General features: G+C 44.9%; 1 protein-coding gene across 1 annotated transcript; it reads left to right on the top strand.

Annotated features, from left to right (window-relative positions):
• Positions 1-3,362: 3,362 nt before the first annotated feature.
• LOC147699074 (E3 SUMO-protein ligase KIAA1586-like) lies at positions 3,363-4,613 on the top strand. The gene has a single exon (XM_086933552.1). It carries the CDS (start codon positions 3,378-3,380, stop codon positions 4,611-4,613), a length of 1,236 nt encoding a protein of 411 aa, XP_086789678.1. The 5' UTR covers positions 3,363-3,377.
• The last annotated feature ends 17,073 nt before the right edge of the window (positions 4,614-21,686 follow it).

The raw sequence follows: 21,686 nt of genomic DNA, 5'->3' as shown, positions 1-21,686 counted from the left end.
GTTTGCGAATTTTGCGAATTTGCGAACTCACAATCCGCAAAATCCGCAAATTCTCGTGAATTTGCGGATTTTTTTTTGTGTTCGCAAGGATTTCTGCCAGTTCGCAAGGATTTCTGCCAGTTCGCGAGGGTTTTGTACCAGTTCGCAATTGCGAACTTACATGTCGGCTCGCAACGGTCACGATTATGTTGTTTCTACGTCTGGTTCATCATCACAGGTTCCCAGCACCCTCTGTTTCACCCCTGCCACCCTCTGTTTCACCCATGCCACCCTCTGGTACATCAATGCCACCCTCTGGTTCATCATCACTGTAGATTATGGGGGGAAAAAGCAAGCACACCTGCCTGCTTCAACTGACATGAATTATTTGGGGTTGATTTATTAATGTGTCATTGTTTTAAAATTCCAGTCTGGCACCTGCTTCCTTATCTGTAATTTGCTTTCTGTTGCAGTGCAATTTTTTTTCCAGGACCTTTGTGGCCTACTTGTAGCTATTCTATGAGCCTGCTGTGAGGGTCAGAGCAGGGTCATACAATTGTTGCAACTAGCAACTGAACTCTGGAGGGGCCCTTGTCAGGAAGCACTACAGGGAATGGTTACTAATGATGAGTTTGAACCTTTGAACCTGCTGAATGCTTTTTTTGTGTTCGCAAGGATTTCTGCTAGTTCGCAAGGATTTCTGCCAGTTCGCGAGGGTTTTGTACCACTTCGCAATTGCGAACTTACATGTCGGCTCGCAACGGTCACGATTATGTTGTTTCTACGTCTGGTTCATCATCACAGGTTCCCAGCACCCTCTGTTTCACCCCTGCCACCCTCTGTTTCACCCATGCCACCCTCTGGTACATCAATGCCACCCTCTGGTTCATCATCACTGTAGATTATGGGGGGGAAAAAGCAAGCACACCTGCCTGCTTCAACTGACATGAATTAATTTGGGGTTGATTTATTAATGTGTCACTGTTTTAAAATTCCAGTCTGGCACCTGCTTTCTTATCTGTAATTTGCTTTCTGTTGCAGTGCAATTTTTTTTTCCAGGACTTTTGTGGCCTACTTGTAGCTATTCTATGAGCCTGCTGTGGGGGTCAGAGCAGGGTCATACAATTGTTGCAACTAGCAACTGAACTCTGGAGGGGCCCTTGTCAGGAAGCACTACAGGGAATGGTTACTAATGATGAGTTTGAACTTTTGAACCTGCTGAATTTTTTTTTGTGTTCGCAAGGATTTCTGCCAGTTCGCAAGGATTTCTGCCAGTTCGCGAGGGTTTTGTACCAGTTCGCAATTGCGAACTTACATGTCGGCTCGCAACGGTCACGATTATGTTGTTTCTACGTCTGGTTCATCATCACAGGTTCCCAGCACCCTCTGTTTCACCCCTGCCACCCTCTGTTTCACCCATGCCACCCTCTGGTACATCAATGCCACCCTCTGGTTCATCATCACTGTAGATTATGGGGGGAAAAAGCAAGCACACCTGCCTGCTTCAACTGACATGAATTAATTTGGGGTTGATTTATTAATGTGTCACTGTTTTAAAATTCCAGTCTGGCACCTGCTTCCTTATCTGTAATTTGCTTTCTGTTGCAGTGCAGTTTTTTTTCCAGGACCTTTGTGGCCTACTTGTAGCTATTCTATGAGCCTGCTGTGAGGGTCAGAGCAGGGTCATACAATTGTTGCAACTAGCAACTGAACTCTGGAGGGGCCCTTGTCAGGAAGCACTACAGGGAATGGTTACTAATGATGAGTTTGAACTTTTGAACCTGCTGAATGCTTTTTTTGTGTTCGCAAGGATTTCTTCCAGTTCGCAAGGATTTCTGCCTGTTCGCGAGGGTTTTGTACCAGTTCGCAATTGCGAACTTACACCGCACGCCGCAAAATTGTATCACCAAGAAAAAAAAATCCGCTGCGTGCGAATTTGCGGATTTTCGGTAAATTTGCGAGTGTTCGCGGATTGCGAATTTACCGAAAATCCGCAAAATCCGCGAGCGTAACGGATTTTCCGCCCATGCTTAATAACCACATACCTTACCCACGTTTTCTTCTGTTCTAGGTTTCACAGACAGTACCCCACACATTTGAATGGGCATATCTGAGAACAAACACAACAGGTAATTGTTTGGTAAACTGTGGTGCATCTTGTGCATTGTAGTATAACCACATACCTTACCCACGTTTTCTTCTGTTGTAGGTTTCACAGACAGTACCCCACACATTTGAACGGGCATACGTGAGAACAAGCACAACAGGTAATTGTTTGGTAGAGTCCCCCTATGGTGCACATGGTATATTTCTGTATTACAAATTCACAATGTGCTGTCAAAATCTTTACTTCTATTGCAGGATCTACGGACAGTGCTACATATAAGTTTGAAAGGGCACTGCAGTGGACAGAAAAATCCAGGTAATTACACTCTACGTTTTGCCGGCAATGCCTCTGTATTATGTGACCGATTGCTATCATGAGCATAGGCATCAACTTTAATCATGTTCCTTTATTTTGCAGGCTTTGTGGCATAGCAGGCTAAACCCAGTTATTGCAAATATGTTCAAGCGCTAAGCTGTACCTTCTGCCGAGTGTGATGCTTCACCACAAAGGAAGAAATGTTGCCTTGTCTTCAAGGAAGAGTGGATGAAAGAAATTGTGGAGGCTGAGACCCAGAAATCACGAAGCAAGGTTCGAGTGCAACTTGGGGAACTATTTCAATACAGTCCAGATGTGGGCTTAATTTGCAAAGCATGTGCAGAAGCCAAGATTGTTGGGGACTTTTCCACAGGGAAGAAATGGAGTGATGGCTGGAAACTGGATTACCTGAAACACCATCTAATTAGCAAAGTTCACGAGTCTGCCATGGTGATATTGAGAAACATAATTGCTGCTGCCAGGTTTGGTATTGGAGTGCGGGCAATGCTGACAGAAACTCCCACTGACAAAGCAAATAGGATGGAAGTAGTTGAACGACAAAGATCCCTGCCTGAGGAGATAAAGATTCTCATCAACAATGTGTTGCTGGCAGTCAAGATGAATACTTCAATGTTATCTGTACAAGACATCCATGACCACCTAGCTTTGTATGTGAAGATACCAGACAGCTGGAGGAGCAAGAACTATGCCTTTGAGTTCCTTGAGGCCATCAATAGTGTGATACACAGTGAAGGTATGGCAGAACTTCGTAACGCTTTGTATCACACATTGATAATTCATGAGAGCACAGATATTTCTGTTACAAAAATGCTCATTCTGTACTTCAAGTACCGACCTGTAACCTCAACAGAGCACAAAACACAGTTTGGGGGCATAGTGAAGCTGACTAGTTGTAATGCTGAGGCCATCACTACATGCTGTGAAGGAATTCTACACTACCAATGAACTGGACCTCATGAAAATGGTCATGTTCACATCCGATGGTGCGTCTGTGATGCTGGGTAAAAATAATGGTGTTGCTACTCGCCTTAAACAATCTATTCCCCATCTAGTTGAGCAGCATTGTGTCGCTCATCGAGAAGATTTGGGAGTTGATGATGCCTGGAAGAGGGTTCCAATGATTAAACAGATGGAGACATTATTGAGGACTGTCTACACTGTGTTCTCCAGATCACCTGAAAAGAAGTCCAAGCTGGATGAAATAGCATTAGTCACTGACTGTGAAGTGGTCTCTTTTCGACCATTGAATGAAGTCCGGTGGCTTTCGAGGCATTTTGCAGTTGGTGCACTAATTCGGAATTACGAGGCTGTTCTTAAGTACTTTGAGCATGAGAAAGTTGAAGAGAATGATCCAGTTGCTAAATATTGTTACAAAAAGCTATCTGACTCAAACTACTACATTTCCCTTGCAGTACTTCATGACATTCTGAGTGAATTTGCAGCATTGTGCAAACTGTTCCAAAAAAGTTCTTTGACTACTGTTGAAGCTGTACAGTATGCAAGAGCAAAGATTGGCCAAATTAAGGAACAGTATTTGGGGGACACTGTCTTTTGGAGCAGCAATGTAAGAGAGATGATAGTGTTGTACAAGGAAAGGCAAGAATTTGACAGTGGGCCTATTCTGTCTTTTGTTTCCCTTCTTTGTGATCACATGCAAAAAAGGTTCCCTGAGGATGAACTGAAAGACTGGGCAAGTTTTGAAATCCAGGCAATGTCAACACAATCACATTTTGATTTTGGGACTGAGAATATACAAAGACTTGTTGAAAAGTATAAAAATGTCTTGGTCCTGGGTGATTGTGAAACACCAGAAGATGTTGTTCGACAATACAGAGACTATAAATATGTGGTGGCAGAACATGTAAAGGGTGGTTTATTGACCACATTTCAAGACATGGTGAATTTCACTGTACGCAATGCTGCTCAGTACAGTGTGGTGTCTCAGCTAGTTGATGTATGCGCAACATTTCAAGCATCTAGTGCAGATTGTAAACGAGGATTCAGCCTCATGAATACTATAAAGAGTAAATTGAGGAATAGACTAGAGCAGAAGCATTTGGGTATGCTGATGAGAACAAAGGCCTACCTCCTGAATGGGAAAGTTGACCTTGATAAAGTTTATCAGCACTGGAAAAATGGCAAGGATCGCCGTGAGAAGCAACCTTGTCACCAATTTAGTGAAGCCACTTGACTTGTCTGAACGTCCTTCTCCCACAGTCCATGTTTGCGTGGATGTCTGAGTTTTACAAACTATCCCTGGCGGGATAGCCAAACATTACTCAGTAGCTTTCACATAACATTGTAAATGTTATGTAATTTTGTAACTTATTGTGTATATTTGATATTGTATAGGCTCTCAACATTTCCCCACCTAATGAACAGTGCTCCAGTTAAAAATAATTAGTAAAATCTTATGATGCTACCACCTTTTGGAGTCTTGTGGTTTTTTAAACCTTAAGTGTACTTACCTGTGTAACCAATCAATGTCATGGCGTCGTTATCCAATATGCAAAAGCTTAACGTGGAGCTGTTTGGATGAAAATGCACCATCTTTTCACTTTTTTAAGCCAACGTTTGGAGTGACATTTGGCGCTGCACACACGCGTGGTCTGGTTCCTGGCGCACATGGCCATGGTTGCAGCGCACAGAGACCCTCCACTGCCGCACACAGAGGAAAAAAATTAGAGGGAACATTGGTCCCTATTGTTAATCATTCAAACGGTAATTGTATCCACCTGGCTATTTTGGTTTCCAGCACTGTTACTACTCTGCCGTAGTTCGTACGGATTACCACTTCTGGATCTCTGTGGAACCACACACCGAGGTATCTCACCGGGTCAGTCTGCCAGTCCAGCGGGTATTCCGTCAGGACTGGATGTGTCGCATCCTTCAATGGTATAATAGACAATTTCGTCCAGTTGATCCTGAGTCCTGACTGTCTCTCAAATCTGACATACTCTCTCAGTAATGGGTTTAGGTTATGTTCCGGGTCTCTCACATACAACAGCATATCATCCGCATATAATGATATGTGAAGCGGTCTTTGAGGAAATTGGAGTGCTGAGTAGTGGTGCCTCTGTCTAATTTTGCAGGCTAATGGCTCCAGCGAAATGGCGAACAGGAGGGGAGACAGGGGGCAGCCCTGTCTGGTACCCCTTCCTACAGTAAGTGCTGCTGATACGTATTTGTTGATCCTGATGCGGGCGGTGGGGGCCGTGTATAACAGACGTATCCACTGGAGAAACACCTGTGGGAAGCCCATTCTACCTAGAATCGTGTGCAAGTACGTCCACGCTATGGTATCAAAAGCTTTGGCAGCGTCCATGTAACGGGGTGTACAGGAGGACTTCGGTATGTGACGTGTCCCCACAGCTTATCAGTAAATTACACCCGCGGGACGGTCGGCAGACTGGGGGGAAGAATGACGTGACACTTTTACCACCCCCCCCTCTCTCTCTTCCTTCACCGCAGGACCTTGAAGCAAGCGTTACTGATCAGGAAGACGTGGAATGGCCCTTTAAATCGTGGGAAGAAGCGGAGTGGGAGGAGCCGACCTATTACGGATTCCCGTCAAAAGGTGACCATCGGAAACCCAGGGGTGCTTGTTCACCCGGAGGTCGGAGGAGAGGAGTGTGCGGTGTGCGGAGTTTCGAGAGGAGAAGACGGAGCCAGGAAGGGCGGAGGACGAGAGGAGAGGAACATCGGAGGAAGGATCGAGGAGTATCGCAGGAGGAGCAGAGAGCGGAAGGAGGGGAACATCGGAGGAAGGGCCGTGGAGAAGTGTAGGAGAAGGAGGTTGGCGAGTAACATCGGACGCCATTGGAGACGAGTCACCTGACAGAAGCAGAGTCGGCGCCTGCAATGGACGGAGGAAAGCCAGGAGGCCACCGTTCCTGTGAGCCGCCCAGCCACTCACCCAGGGGAGGTGCGTGGCTCAGTCAGGTGCGTGACCGGTTACGGGGCTGGGTAGGCGGTAGAAGTACACTAGGTACACCCACACGGGACGTCTGATCTCCCGGTACCCTTTCCCTGTGCACGTATTCCCTCCCTCACGATAGTGCACTGTTTGTAGAAGAGCACCGGTGAAACTTCCCTCACTCCCTTCCCTTTACTGGCGTATGTGGACAGAAGTCTCACACTATCCTTATTTTCTCTTTGCTTTGCTGGAGAGCTACTCCCCAAGCCGTGACGGACTCCGAAGAGGAAGAACCACCCCCCAGAGGTCTGAAAGGGTTCCGTAAGAAAGAGAAGGTCCGCCATAGGAGGAGAAGCCGAAGCAGGTCACCCCGGAGGCCCCCACAAGCAAGAAAGAGTTGTACTGACCAGTTATTAGCATCAATAAAACCTCACTTAACTCGAGCACGGTTGTTGCCTATAACTGCAGCGCCGCTACCCGCCCAAAGCGTAACAGTGGTGGAGAATGCGGGCAGCCTGACGCTCGATACAGAGATGGAGACCCTGATTCAACAACTGATAAAAGGACAAGAGAAACTCGAATGGGTGGCGGAACAACAACTAACCTCCGCGCAGGCGGACCGTGAAATCCTGAAGAAAGCCTTAACCGCCCGAGAGGAACTCCCGCCTCTATGGGTGGATCCAGGTACCCAAGGGGGAGGACGAGAAGAGCGCCAGATACCACACGGCTCTTCTGCGGTAGCCCTACAAAAATATCATCAGGGGGACGATCCGGATGCATTCATGCTCAATTTTGAGAGGGCCGCTAGGGCCTGTGGATGGCCCATGAGTAAGTGGCCCTTCTTTTTGGCCCCGCTCCTGTCAGGGGAAGCCCAGGCGGCTTATCAGGTCGCCAACCCCAATGGGGATACACCATATCCTGAGGTTAAGAAAATCATTCTGGACCACTTAGGCCTAGACACGGAGGCGTACCGAATTAGGTTCCGCAAAGAGAGGGGAGCCCGGGGGAGAACTTCAAGACCCTATTTGTGAGGCTCAAAATGGCTGCCGACAAGTGGTTAACCCCATCTATGAGCTCTAAGACTGACATCATGGATAAAATGTATCTGGAACAATACCTCGAGGCTCTCCCTTATGCTACCCAAAGGTGGCTCAGTGTTATGACCAGATTCTCAGACCAGATAGAACTAGCTCACCAGAGCAACACCAACCTGGCCAAAACGTAACCACCTCCCTCCTCAGGACCCATCTATCCAGGCACCTGGGTACCTACCTGAGGATGGGGAACTCGCAATATACAAGCTCATATCATTAGAAACACCACTAAATCTATAGGGATTACTAGCAATACTCACTGATTACTAAGGACGTCCATGCCCTACACCACACTCATACCTCATAGTCTCGCGACCACATAGGTCCAGACTAATCTACCCTGGGGCAGTTCTGATTATTTACCATTACACACTGATCACCATCAGTGCTCACTCGACACGCAATCCGGCGTGTCTACACACTAGGCTGCAGCCCTAGTGCTCTCTTCCTCACAGCCCGGTCCACAATCCGGCGGACCTACACATCAGGCTTCCACCTGATGCTCTCTTTAACGCCGCTTTCCCTAGAGGTGATCTCATTACACACCGTATCCCCCCGGTGCTCTCTCAAGCCACAATCTTGTGGGTATACACACTGACCACAATCAGTGCTCTCACTAACGCCGCTACACAACGACGATCACTTTCCTATGAATACCTTCAGCTCTCTCTCTCTCTATGTTGGGAAGTCTCTCTCTCTATTCACTAAAGGTTCGCTACTACAATAATATTATGGGATGGCCGAATCACTTAGTGTACTAATGTTTTTCCAGCCCAAGGGCTCCTCTCTCTCCCTAATTATTCAGTGGCTACTTACCTGATCAGGGGCAGCATCTGTTCTGGCTGTAACACCTGACTAGAAGGAAAGGTTACCTGTGCTTTAAGAACAAGAGACACACACTGTATGCAAGAGTTATTTCCTGATTTAAACACTCTCTATCATAAGAACAACACATGCACACTGGTTCACTAAGAACTGGGGTATCTTTATTACAATAACAATAGAAAAAGATTCATACACAGATCTGCGGGGTCTCTGTAACTAACAGGAACTGTAACACACCGCTGAAAGAAAAGGGATTAGACATACAGTATAAGGACAAGGTTATCTGCGGGGTCTCTGTAACTTAACAGGAACTGTAACACACCGCTGAAAGAAAAAGGATTAGACATACAATAGCCTAGGGAATAAAGACAAGATTAAGGTGTAAGTGTAAAGCAGACTAGTTTAGACTACCTCACCTATTAGAAGGAATGTTTCTCTCTCTCTCCCTGGTGGGATCAGGGCTCTCTTTCTCTCCCTCCGTCACCACAGCTCCACGCCTCTGGCTCAACTGCTTCAGCTGACAGCCTCAACTCCTCCATCTGCTTTAATGCATTCTGATAAACTGGCAGCCCCAGCTGATAGTTCCAACTTTGTTCATATGACTGCTCTCTCCAGCTTCAGCAATCATCTGCCTTCTTTCTCCATTCCAGAAAAACCAATAGAACTGAACTGTACTCTGCAGCTCCAGCAAACATCCTACTCTCCACTGTTCAAGAACCAAACTGACCACTCCTCCTCTCCTGCAGTTCACTGATATGGAATCCTCTCCCCTCATGGAAATTTCCAACAGAGGGCTGCCTCCCACCGAATTCCTGTGTTAGCTCCAGGGCTCTCCGCGCAACCGCAGTGCGCATCTGCATGTTACGTCTGGGCCCAAGAGACAAACACATTCCTCGGATAAGAACCAGTCCTGGCTGGTTTTCCCCTAGCAGACAACAGGATTAACTGTAAACATTACCTTTACCCTTCAAGCATCTCAGCTCTGCAGGGACAGAAAGCAAAATGGAGTCTCTCTAGTTCTGGGCCTTGTAGGCCTGAGAAGGATGAAATAACCCTTAGCTCTGTCAGAGTACCTACACAAACCATACCAATGTGTAATATAAAGTCAGGACCACAGGATCCACCCTCTACTATAGGCAGGATAATGAAAGGACACATAATTATGTCAAAGCCAATAGGCAATAGATGGATTAGAGTCAAGAATAAGGGATCTATCATCATATAAAGCAGCTATCCTCTTCTAGGTCTGGAATAAAGGGCTTAAAAGGACCAACACAAGGTAAAAATACAGACTATAGGTGTGAGCAAGCTTAAAGTCTTCATCACTCCGAAATAGAGCCAAAAAACCTGTCAAGACATTCCACCCTAGACTTTATCTTGCAAACATCTATAAACAACAACAAACTAATAAACAAACATCAACATAATCTATCAACAAAACCAAAAACCAAAAGACTCTCTAAAATAAATGACAACTTAAGGAAATTCCACCTAAAACTTGATGTAGGGAATACAAATCTAACAACCAACTGAAAACAAATCAAAGCACCCTTGACCTGAATGCTGAAATGTAACTAAGATTGATCTAATAACAACAGAAACTAACCAAAGCACCCTTGAACTAAATGTGCCTCAACTTCTAGTGATAACTGATAAAATCTATTGGTGTAGGGACATGTTTGTAGAATGAAAACAACAAAGGGCCTAAATGGGGCCTACCTACTTTGGTCAACTTAAGAACTAAATGTGCTTCAACTCCTAGTGATAACTCATGAAATCTATTGGTGAAGGGCCATGTATGTGGAATAAAAACAACAAGGGGCCTAAATGAGGCCTACCTACTTCGGTCAACTTAAGAAAGAATTTGGTAAAATCTAACAAATAAACACGACAAAGGGTTTTCAAGATCTGGGCAAACATTACTAATAGATGTAGGACATAACCTGACTAAAAGACACACCTCCCAGGACAACTTAAAGTCTAGGGTAACCACCCTTGGAACTAATCCCACTGTTCTAATTAAGAGTTGATGAATCAAAGTGAAGGTGCAATAACAGGAAATTAAGGATAACCCCATTCCTACAAAATAGCTGGTGTAGCACTATGCATATCAAGCAATAAAATCAAAGAAAGTTATCTAAGTGTGGTGTATACATTGTCTAAAAGATAAATTTGAACCATGCCAAAGGCAATAGGTAAAGATTACAAATCATAAAACAGTTTGCACCTAGTTCCTCTCTGTAACACGCTGTGGAACACATGTGTGCACCATCATTTAAAACACTGCATTCTCTTCCATTGGCAAGACTGTTTTAGAGAAAACAGGAAAACTATGAAATAGGCGAAGGATAAACAAGTGTAAAGTCATTTTGTATCAATGATAGAATAGCATAGCATACTAAAGGCAAAATATATATGAACTATTCCATTCATGTGGCACTGCATAAACATCAAAACCATGAACAGGACTGTTTTTAAGTGGGGCCTGTATATGGTAACTGCAAAAGTGGCATAATGTCCATCTGAAATAGAAACATGGGAAAAATACAAGGCTCAAAAATGCAGGCCAAGGAATTACTTTTCAGAACAATAAAAGTATATATATTTTTTTTTTAATTGAATATCTGGTTTGAACTTCAACCTGACTGCTAAGGCAGTCAATAGTCAATTTATAGTTGGTCCCTTCTCAGGGAAAAAAGTCTATTTGCAAAGGCCATCATTCTCCATCTTCATCTGTATCCTGTGCCAAGGAAGCACTTCCTCCGATCTGGTCATTAGTCACCAGCTTCCGCCGTTCATCCACCACCATCCGGTCTGGTCTGGTTCCATATTCCAAAAACAACAAACTAACATAACAAAAAATAAAAACAATAAAATAAAATAACAAAGGGAGGGGGAGGGGGGTGGGCCGACGCACACACCAAACACCACATCCCAACAACCTGAAACGAAAACCAAGTATCATTAATCTAGCAAAAATACATTTTCCATTTAAAAAGCACCCCAAGTGCTTTTTATTTTCGAAAGAAACCTCCTAAATTATAAAAAGAATTCTTCTAAATCCAAGGAATAATTTAAATTATATTCTTTAAATTTGTTTGAGCAAAATCCAATTTTGTCATACACAGCCAGAAGGGCTGGGGCCTAGCTACTCCTTACTCATCTGAGAAACAGCCCCTCCCTTCAGAAAGATGTTCGCGCTCAGAGTTTTGAATCCGCTCCAATAATAATAAGCAGGAGCCGGGCTACAGTGCGATGTAATTTTGAATCACTGCCAAATGCTGATTTCATTGCAGGAGCAAGGCTACTGCCAACCATTCTGTTCAAGCATCTCTAATCTCTAGTCAGGGAAGCTCACTAGGCCTACTGTATTTATCTAACTCCAAGCGCCATGAAGCCAACGGGCGTACGAGCGCTTTACAAATTGATTTTAACATAACATAACAAGGGCCAAGCGTCTGCCAATTATTCTGCATGTGCAAGGATCCCTTATCGGAAGTCAATGAAGCTGTCTGCGCCGACAGCAAGGAAGAGCGACTTGACCCCCCCTTACATAAACATTTCTCCGCGGAAAGAAATTGTAATATAGCCAAGAATAACAAGCTGGCTCTCTCTGCTCTCAGAAGTTACCTGGCCTCCACCCTTTCAAAATTCAGAGCGCGAACAGATGCAGGGCTCATATCAGTCAAGGTCAAAGCAGATGCCTTGAAACTGAAAACATTACAACCTTTCCCAGGGCAGAAGCACTGACCATTATTTTCTAACTAAGTGAAGCAGATTTAAACGTGGTAAAAAGCAAATTAATAAAGACATATTTTTTGTAACTAAGTCACACATGCTGGCATTTTAAAATAATTCTATCATGAAATAGTGCTACTAGCTGCAAGGGAAAAAAAAATATTAGAACAACATTGCATGCAAACACATTACATTTTTTCAAATTAAACAAGGGGCAACATGTAATTTTGCATTGCATAACCAAGAATTCATAATATAGTGTGCAAGCTATTCTATTCTACCTATCAAAAGGGCCAGATTCATCATTTTTCTTAAATAGCCATTTTTTCTAACTGAGTGGGTTAACTTTCACACGCCATTCTAAAGGGCAGCTTGCATTGGAAAAAATAATCATGTATATTTTCTAGAACACATTTTTTTTAAAAGCACACGGTTGCATTTCACTAATTAAAAGCACATTCCATGATGGGTCTGTTATATATTTTCGTTCTTCACAACCGGTAACGCACTAATTCTAAAACACTGGTTCGTGTGCCATCCACAGCTGAAAACCCTTATCTCAATCCGACTGGTTGATTTATAACTTTCCGACCCCCGAGTCAGACACATTAAATCATATGTTCCAAGGCAAACCCACACAAATTCGTGGACGCATTTGAAATAGAATGTTAAATGAACACTGCTTTTCTCTCCATGCAAGATGTTACCATTCTGTCAGCAAGCTGACAAAGCACATAGGCAGACTCAGGAACCAATTAAAAAGTCAAATCAAACCATCATTCATCTAAACACTCACTGACTTTTAGTGTCAGCTCACATAACCATGCATGTTAAACAGCATGTTAAAATAAATACTGCCGTCTCAAACCAAGATATTAACCCTTTGGCAGCTCAAACACAATCATTCCCCAATGTCTGCAGTACATGGGAACTCCAAGAACTTATCACTCCACGTTTTCAAATAACACGTGCGCACATCTACAAAACATTTTCTCCAAGCATTTGAAAGAGATCCAGCTCTCTCCTGCCTAACGCAACAATAGCATGCTTCTGTACAAGTCATATCCACATGGCGCTATTCACAAGCCATATTTACAAGAAAGTCAACAAGTCCAAAAAATGACATGCTCTTCACAAGGCATATAAACAAGGCGCAATTCACAAGGAACACAGCAAGTCAAAATGAGAACAAACTCCTCACAAGCCATATTTACCTGGCACTATTTACAAGGAACACCACAAGTCATATTTACAAGAAAGTCAACAAGTCCAAAAAATGACATGCTCTTCACAAGGCATATATACAAGGCGCAATTCACAAGGAACACAGCAAGTCAAAATGAGAACATGCTCCTCACAAGCCATATTTACATGGCGCTATTTATAAGGAACACCACAAGTCATATTACATTGAATACATTTCACATTGCACAGCATAAGCAAATGCAGCAAGCAATTTAATGGGCAATTTAAAAGCATTTTTCACACACATATATACAATTGCATCATCACAAAGATGTAATTGGCTCCCTCATGTAATGTCACCCTTCAAGCCTGACAGTTCAAACACCAAGATGAAAAGCATTTCATCCACCCTGCATAAGTCAAATGCCATGATGTACTGCCATCTCCTTACACTGCAACTGTTCAAGCCCATAGGCCAATTTTCGTACCGAGTGCCAACCAACATTAGAAAAACAATACAGCGGACACAGGCAACGTAAACAATTCGTGACGCCAGATGTTATGACCAGATTCTCAGACCAGATAGAACCAGCTCACCAGAACAACACCAACCTGGCCAAAACGTAACCACCTCCCTCCTCAGGACCCATCTATCTAGGCACCTAGGTACCTACCTGAGGATGGAGAACTCGCAATATACAAGCTCATATCATTAGAAACACCACTAAATCTATAGGGATTACTAGGAATGCTCACTGATTACTAAGGACGTCCATGCCCTACACCACACTCATACCTCATAGTCTCGCGACCACATGGGTCCAGACTAATCTACCCTGGGGCAGTTCTGATTATTTACCATTACACACTGATCACCATCAGTGCTCACTCGACACGCAATCCGGCGTGTCTACACACTAGGCTGCAGCCCTAGTGCTCTCTTCCTCACAGCCCGGTCCACAATCCGGCGGACCTACACATCAGGCTTCCACCTGATGCTCTCTTTAACGCCGCTTTCCCTAGAGGCGATCTCATTACACACCGTATCCCCCCGGTGCTCTCTCAAGCCACAATCTTGTGGGTATACACACTGACCACAATCAGTGCTCTCACTAACGCCGCTACACAACGACGATCACTTTCCTATGAATACCTTCAGCTCTCTCTCTCTCTATGTTGGGAAGTCTCTCTCTCTATTCACTAAAGGTTCACTACTACAATAATATTATGGGATGGCCGAATCACTTAGTGTACTAATGTTTTTCCAGCCCAAGGGATCCTCTCTCTCCCTAATTATTCAGTGGCTACTTACCTGATCAGGGGCAGCATCTGTTCTGGCTGTAACACCTGACTAGAAGGAAAGGTTACCTGTGCTTTAAGAACAAGAGACACACACTGTATGCAAGAGTTATTTCCTGATTTAAACGCTCTCTATCATAAGAACAACACATGCACACTGGTTCACTAAGAACTGGGGTATCTTTATTACAATAACAATAGAAAAGGATTCATACACAGATCTGCGGGGTCTCTGTAACTTAACAGGAACTGTAACACACCGCTGAAAGAAAAAGGATTAGACATACAATAGCCTAGGGAATAAAGACAATGTTAAGGTGTAAGTGTAAAGCAGACTAGTTTAGACTACCTCACCTATTAGAAGGAATGTTTCGATCTCTCTCTCCCTGGTGGGATCAGGGCTCTCTTTCTCTCCCTCCGTCACCACAGCTCCACGCCTCGGGCTCAACTGCTTCAGCTGACAGCCTCAACTCCTCCATCTGCTTTAATGCATTCTGATAAACTGGCAGCCCCAGCTGATAGTTCCAACTTTGTTCATATGACTGCTCTCTCCAGCTTCAGCAATCATCTGCCTTCTTTCTCCATTCCAGAAAAACCAATAGAACTGAACTGTACTCTGCAGCTCCAGCAAACATCCTACTCTCCACATTTCAAGAACCAAACTGACCACTCCTCCTCTCCTGCAGTTCACTGATATGGAATCCTCTCCCCTCATGGAAATTTCCAACAGAGGGCTGCCTCCCACCGAATTCCTGTGCTAGCTCCAGGGCTCTCCGCGCAACCGCAGTGCGCATCTGCATGTTACGTCTGGGCCCAAGAGACAAACACATTCCTCGGATAAGAACCAGTCCTGGCTGGTTTTCCTCTAGCAGACAACAGGCTTAACTATAAACATTACCTTTACCCTTCAAGCATCTCAGCTCTGCAGGGACAGAAAGCAAAATGGAGTCTCTCTAGTTCTGGGCCTTGTAGGTCTGAGAAGGATGAAATAACCCTTAGCTCTGTCAGAGTACCTACACAAACCATACCAATGTGTAATATAAAGTCAGGACCACAGGATCCACCCTCTACTATAGGCAGGATAATGAAAGGACACATAATTATATCAAAGCCAATAGGCAATAGATGGATTAGAGTCAAGAATAAGGGATCTATCATCATATAAAGCAGCTATCCTCTTCTAGGTCTGGAAAAAGGGCTTAAAAGGGCCAACACAAGGTAAGAATACAGATCCTAGATGTGAGCAAGCTTAAAGTCTTCATCACTCCGAAATAGAGCCAAAAAACCTGTCAAGACACTCAGACAGCACTATAATTTAACCACGACAGAAGCTATTGAAATGGCTACCACCTTTTCACGAGCACAGCCCAGGTTCTCCGTATGGGAAACCGAACGTTCACATAAACCCATAGTGAAGACAGAAAGACGTCCCCCGCGCCCAGTGGAACCTCCTAGACCCAAGACCTGGAAACCCGAGAACCCCACCTCCTCTGGACCCCAATGCTTTGATTGTGGCAATTGGGGCCACATCGCACGGTTTTGCCCCAACAAAAGACCTCCAGAGGAACCGATGGAAGTAGGATATCTTCCCCGAGCCGTCCTATACTCCGCTGAGATGGGGAGCACATACAGAGTAAGTGTACGGGTGAACGGGTCCTCTGTGCAGGCCCTCCTGGACTCGGGCTGCCGGCAGTCCGTCATACAGACCAAGCACGTAGACAAGTCCCAGTATCTACCCCGGACGACTGTCAATATACGCTGTGTACACGGGGATGTAAAAGCCTATCCACTAGCCCAGGTTCCCATACTACCCCTGAAAGGCCCCGTGCAAACACTAAGGGTGGGTGTGCTATCGTCTCTTCCGTAAGAGTTGATTATAGGGACTGATAACCCCCGATTCCTTCAGTGGTTTAGACAGAGTATAGGAAAAGGGGTACACGATTCCGAATCCCCCAAGCCAGCACTGTTGTCACCCGACCCCTGGGTGATGGACCAGAGTTTCAAATTCTCCCAGAGCAATGACCCCTCACTCTTCAACGCCTGGGAACAGGCTCACCAGGACCTGAACCAGCGCCAAAACAGATACCCTCGCTTTCTTATACACAATGAGCTCCTATACCGGCAGGGAAGAAAAGACGATGTTGAGCAACTCCTGGTCCCCCTACCCTTTAGAGAACAAATATTGTTCTATGCCCATAGTCATCTGGTAGCTGGACATACCGGAGCCGAGAAAACCACTCAAAACATACTAAGGTACTTCTATTGGCCAGGAATTTACCGAGAAGACAACAGATACTGTCAGGAGTGCCGGGTGTGCCAGATGAAGAATATGACTCGCCCACCAGCGGTACCATTGCAGCCGCTCCCCATAATAGGCAAACCCTTAGAAAGAGTAGGAATGGACATCATTGGCCCTCTCCCTAAAACCAGAAAAGGATTCCAATATGTACTAGTAATAGTGGATTATGCTACAAGATTCCCGGAGGCATTTCCCCTAACGGCTACTACCACCAAGCAGGTTGCCGACAAAATGATTGAATTGTTCAGCAGAGTGGGGTTCCCAAAAGAGCTCCTAACGGATCAGGGAACCCCCTTCGTATCCCGGTTAATGAAGGAAGTGTGTAAATGTCTGGATGTTCACCAAATCAGAACCTCCATGTACCACTCCCAGACGGACGGATTAGTGGAGCGATATAACCGCACTCTGAAGACCACCTTGAGAAAAATGATGGAAGTCAATGGGACATAGTGGGTGAGTATGTGTTGTGGTGCCCTGTTGGTATGACTCCCTCATGTGTGTCACATCAACATGAGTCACATAACGGTAAAGAAATTGCTGTAGTAGTCTGCATGCACTGTGTACTTCGGCATTTCATCATCTCCATGACACATACCAAATTTGAATCACAACATAGGCAAGTATAGTGTGATGGTGAGTTTATTTACATACATGTGTGGAGATAGTGCTGTACATGAGGTTTAGAATCCAAAGTTCACAGATGAGATAGAAGTATTGGTAGATCAAATGTCCAGTGTGAAGTCCACATTCATCTTCTACATTGGCACAACATGGACCCTTCATGTCATGTTGGGGAGTTGTGTCATGTGTAACAAGGTGAACGCTTTGCACACAAAGACCAATATCCAAAACAGGTTTTGGGTTCCTTGGGGATGCGCTGGGAGAACTGTGGCTCACTTGTCCTCATCGACGATGCATCGGACTCTCCACCAGATTCATCCTCCCTCCCTGTGGCATTTGCAGATGTTGTTGCAAGAGATGTTGTGGGAACACAGGGAGGTGTGGACATATTTCTGCTGATCTGGAGGAGACAGGTCAAAATGTCACTGTGCACCACAGTAAGTTGGTCCCACTTGGCCTCCATGTGTGCATGATGGCCAGCCTGCTCCTGTTGCATGTCCTTGAGGATCCCCACTACCTGGCTGAATCCTCTGGTGCTATCCTGGTATGCATCTATGATGCGTACCAGTTGGGGGTCATCAGGCAGTCCAGGCCCCTCTGCAGCCCTTGACCTCTACCTAACACCACTCCCACCACCCCTAGACACACGGGCTGGACCTGTGTTGGCATGCACAGTTGATCCTGGGCCCACTTGGGTGTTGCTACTGGGGTCATTGTTCGTAGCTTCCTGGGTGGCCGGTGTCCCTGTGCTGTTTGAATTTTATGAACTAGGTCTGTCCGTGTTGGCAGGGGTGTTAGGTCTGTGGCCAGATGTTGTTGGCGTTGCTGCAGCGGGCGCAGGTGTTTGTGATGGTGGGGCTGCACGATGACTAACACCAGAGGTGCCAGGTTGAGGACACAGCCAGATCCACACCAGAGAGCTCATCCTCCACTAGAGTCTGGGCCAGGAACTCCTCTTCACTTGCTGCTGTTTCCCCAGTGGCACCTGTGTTTGGAAGAGACAGACATTGTCAGTTGTGTTACTACAGACATCAATGGTTAACCTATGTATATTGCAACAGGGAGGGAGGAAGAGGTAATGACACATTCATCTTGCAATGGGTAGTACTAACAATGAAGGAGGGTGCAAGGCATTACTCATCCTGTGCAGCCATTGAATTGACATGATTTCATTCCTTAGTAAATTCCCTTATATACGTATACAGGAAGGGGGAGGTGCTTCTTGAATTGCTGCCTCAGTGTACTGTAGCAGCATTTACTTTAGCTCACCATTGTTGCAAATATGATGTGCCTCCACCTGGAGGTAGACTGGCTGCTTTCCCAGTAGTGCGCAGAGGAGAAATTAGCTCTAGGATCACATGGGGCTGCAACATGTTGACCAACAGTGACCGACCCTGGTGCGGTGGATCTGTAGCTGGATCCACACACAGAACACCTTTGTTTGTAACTTCGTACATCACAATGTACACCCTATTTCCTGTGTCTTTGGGTGTTGTGAGTGCTTTTGACTCACAGCACTTGAGCACAGACACACTCTCAGTTTTAATCTCTGGGCACTACTGGGGAACCAGCCACTTTACCTCCAGGGGGAGGCACAATATTAGCAACAATGGGGAGCCAATGATGATGATGCTACAGTACACTGATGCGGAAAAGCATAATATCATGCACTACGCATGTGTACATATGTGAGGCTGTCAATGGAGGCAACACGATAAGTAATGAACCAGGTTGCACACGAAGAGTGAACCATTCACCCCTCCTTGATTTTTGAAACAATGTTTGATATACATGATGTTTGCAACGGGACATCAGGATGCATGCCTGAACACTGCATTGTCTTCAGTCATCACAGACAGAGATTGATATTGTGGTAGCACATTGTCCTGCCAACATGAAGCCTTTCAATGTAAATGTAGATGTGTGGTCACACCCAGCTCATGTATGGATTTCGATGTACATGGTCATTGGTACTCAATTGCCATCAGGTGCCTGACACAGGAGTGTAATCCCTGTTAACATTTGACTCTGCTTCCCTGTGAGGGTGTGTGCCTGTGCTGCCAAGATGGCAGACAGTGGAGTTATGGTGTTTAATGGTGGCCAATTCCCAGCAGGGCCTTGTGCGCCCCACAACAGAGCCCAGTTCCAGGGTACCAGCCAGACATTTCCACCCTCCGTGAGGTGAGCTTGGTGCAGTGTGGGCTTGCTGGGCCATGTAGGTGGCTGAGGATTGTGAGTGACTGCAAGTCCCACCATGCTCTGGGCTACACCCCCTTTCCCAGCATGTCCTCACTTCCCTCCTTCTGTCTCTGCTTCCCTGTGAGCACGTGTGCTTGTGCTGACAAGATGGCTGACACTGCCTTGCTCTATTAGTTGGTAGGTATGTACATGTCATGACACAGTTACAAATCACTATGATGTGGCTGGTATTGTGTTTGTCTGACTAGCATACACTTCTTGGGCTGATTGAGTTTTCTTTGCTATGCCTTTGCTATCAGTGCATGGTTTCACTGTCCCCTTAACGGTGATGTGTGTGTATTGTCACACAATATTGAGTACATTGGTTGTGTACTCACCAGGTTCTGGAATGTCTGGTAGGTCATGGACGCCCTCTGGTGGTAGGAGCTCCTTCTCCTCCCAGGCCTTGAAGTAGACTGATTTGGCAGGAGGGCCACTGCCAGTGCGCTGGCTCAAGGCATGTTCCTTCTGGAGGAGCTTCTTGACCCTCCTGCGCACGTCATACCACCTGTTCTGGGTATCGGTCTTTGAGCGATACACTGGTGCTTGTGCGTTCACCTTGTCCACGATCCTCTCCCACATCTTGGTTTTCTGTGACATGGGTGTCCTTTGTACCAATGTGCCAAACTAATGTGTTTCCACTCTGAGGATCTCATCTACCAATATTTCTAACTCAGTGTCTGTGAACTGTGGATTCTTCTTAGGGGCATGGTGATGGGTGGTGGTGAGGAGTGATGTGGGTGGGTGGGTGTGTGGGTGCAAGTGAGGGTGGGTGGGTAGGTGTCTGGTTTGGTAGGTGTATGTGAGAGAGCTTTTGGAGGGGTACTGATGGTGTGTAGGTTGTGTGATGGGTGAGTTGTTTGTGTGTCTGTGGTTGGTGTCTCAAGTTGTCATGTGCTGGCTGCTCTGTTCGATTTGCAAAGGATCATGGTAGTGTTTTTTTGTCTTTTTATAGGTGGAGTTGTGGGTGTGTCTGTGTGTTTTTTTGTTAAATTTATTTATTGATTTTGTCATTGCTTGACTGGTCCTTTTTTTTTGTTTTTCCCATTGCTTGTTGTGGGCATGTAGGAGACGTTCTTCTGAGCAAGTTGGACGCTCATGTTGGCTTCTGCGGGCTGCACTGTGTCTGTCACGCTGATTGTGTTCTGTGTTGCATTCGAGTCGATCGCGGTGGTCTCTCGCTTCAGGTACGTTTTTGGGCAGTGTCGGTTGTGCGGCTTGGGCTCCGTGCGATTTGTTCGGGTTTCATGACTTTTGCATTGTACTATGCATCTCGGACGTCGCGGGTACGTATCGGTCGGGTTAATTCCGGGTTCGTGTCAGTCGGTGCGGCTCGTGTCCATATTCCGGCCAGATAGCTGATTTTTGTACGGCTCGGTCGTACAGCTTATTTTCCGTACGGCTCGGTTGTAGCTCACTGGCTTTACATCGTACTGCACGGGTCGTACGGCGTCTGTAGGAATCGGCCCCTTAGTGTTATGTATTTTAGTATGTATTTTAAATGTATGTGCTCTATTTTTTGTGTAAGTATTGCGTTTGTTTTTTAATGGATGTGTTTCATTTTTAGAAGTTATTAATTTTATTTTAATTACATTTTGTGTTTTAGTTCCGTAGTGGGTTGTGGTTTTATAGGGGAATAGGGTGGGAAGTAATTTAATTATAATAAATTGAATATTAATTTCTATTTTTTAGTATTTATTTAATTTTTATGTTATAGTGTCAATTGTGGAAATTAATTTATTAGGAGCGGATTGTGGATGTATAGGGGAATAGGGTTGGAAGTAATTTAATTATAATTACATTATTAATATTTTGTATTAAATACATTTTTTTGAAAAATATTTTATTTTGTTAATTGTGGGAATTAATTTATAATAAATTATATATTAATTGGTTGTTAATTATTATTAATTAATTGGTAATCATGTTAATTGTGTTATTTGTATAGGAGCAGGTTGTGGGTTGATAGGGGAGTGAGGTGGGAAGTATTTTAATTTTAATACATTTATTAATATTTTTAATATAATATTTATTAAATTTTATTTTATA

The sequence above is a fragment of the Lissotriton vulgaris genome, chromosome 8 (genome assembly GCF_964263255.1).
Source record: "Lissotriton vulgaris chromosome 8, aLisVul1.2, whole genome shotgun sequence".
In the NCBI taxonomy this organism is placed as follows: Eukaryota; Metazoa; Chordata; class Amphibia; order Caudata; family Salamandridae; genus Lissotriton; species Lissotriton vulgaris.
The sequence above is the reverse complement of the archived record's forward strand: the minus strand, read 5'-3'. Positions and strand labels throughout refer to the sequence as shown.

Coding starts and splice junctions, on each gene's coding strand:
- LOC147699074 (XM_086933552.1), top strand. CDS start 3,378: ATGAAAATGGTCATGTTCACATCCGATGGTGCGTCTGTGATGCTGGGT.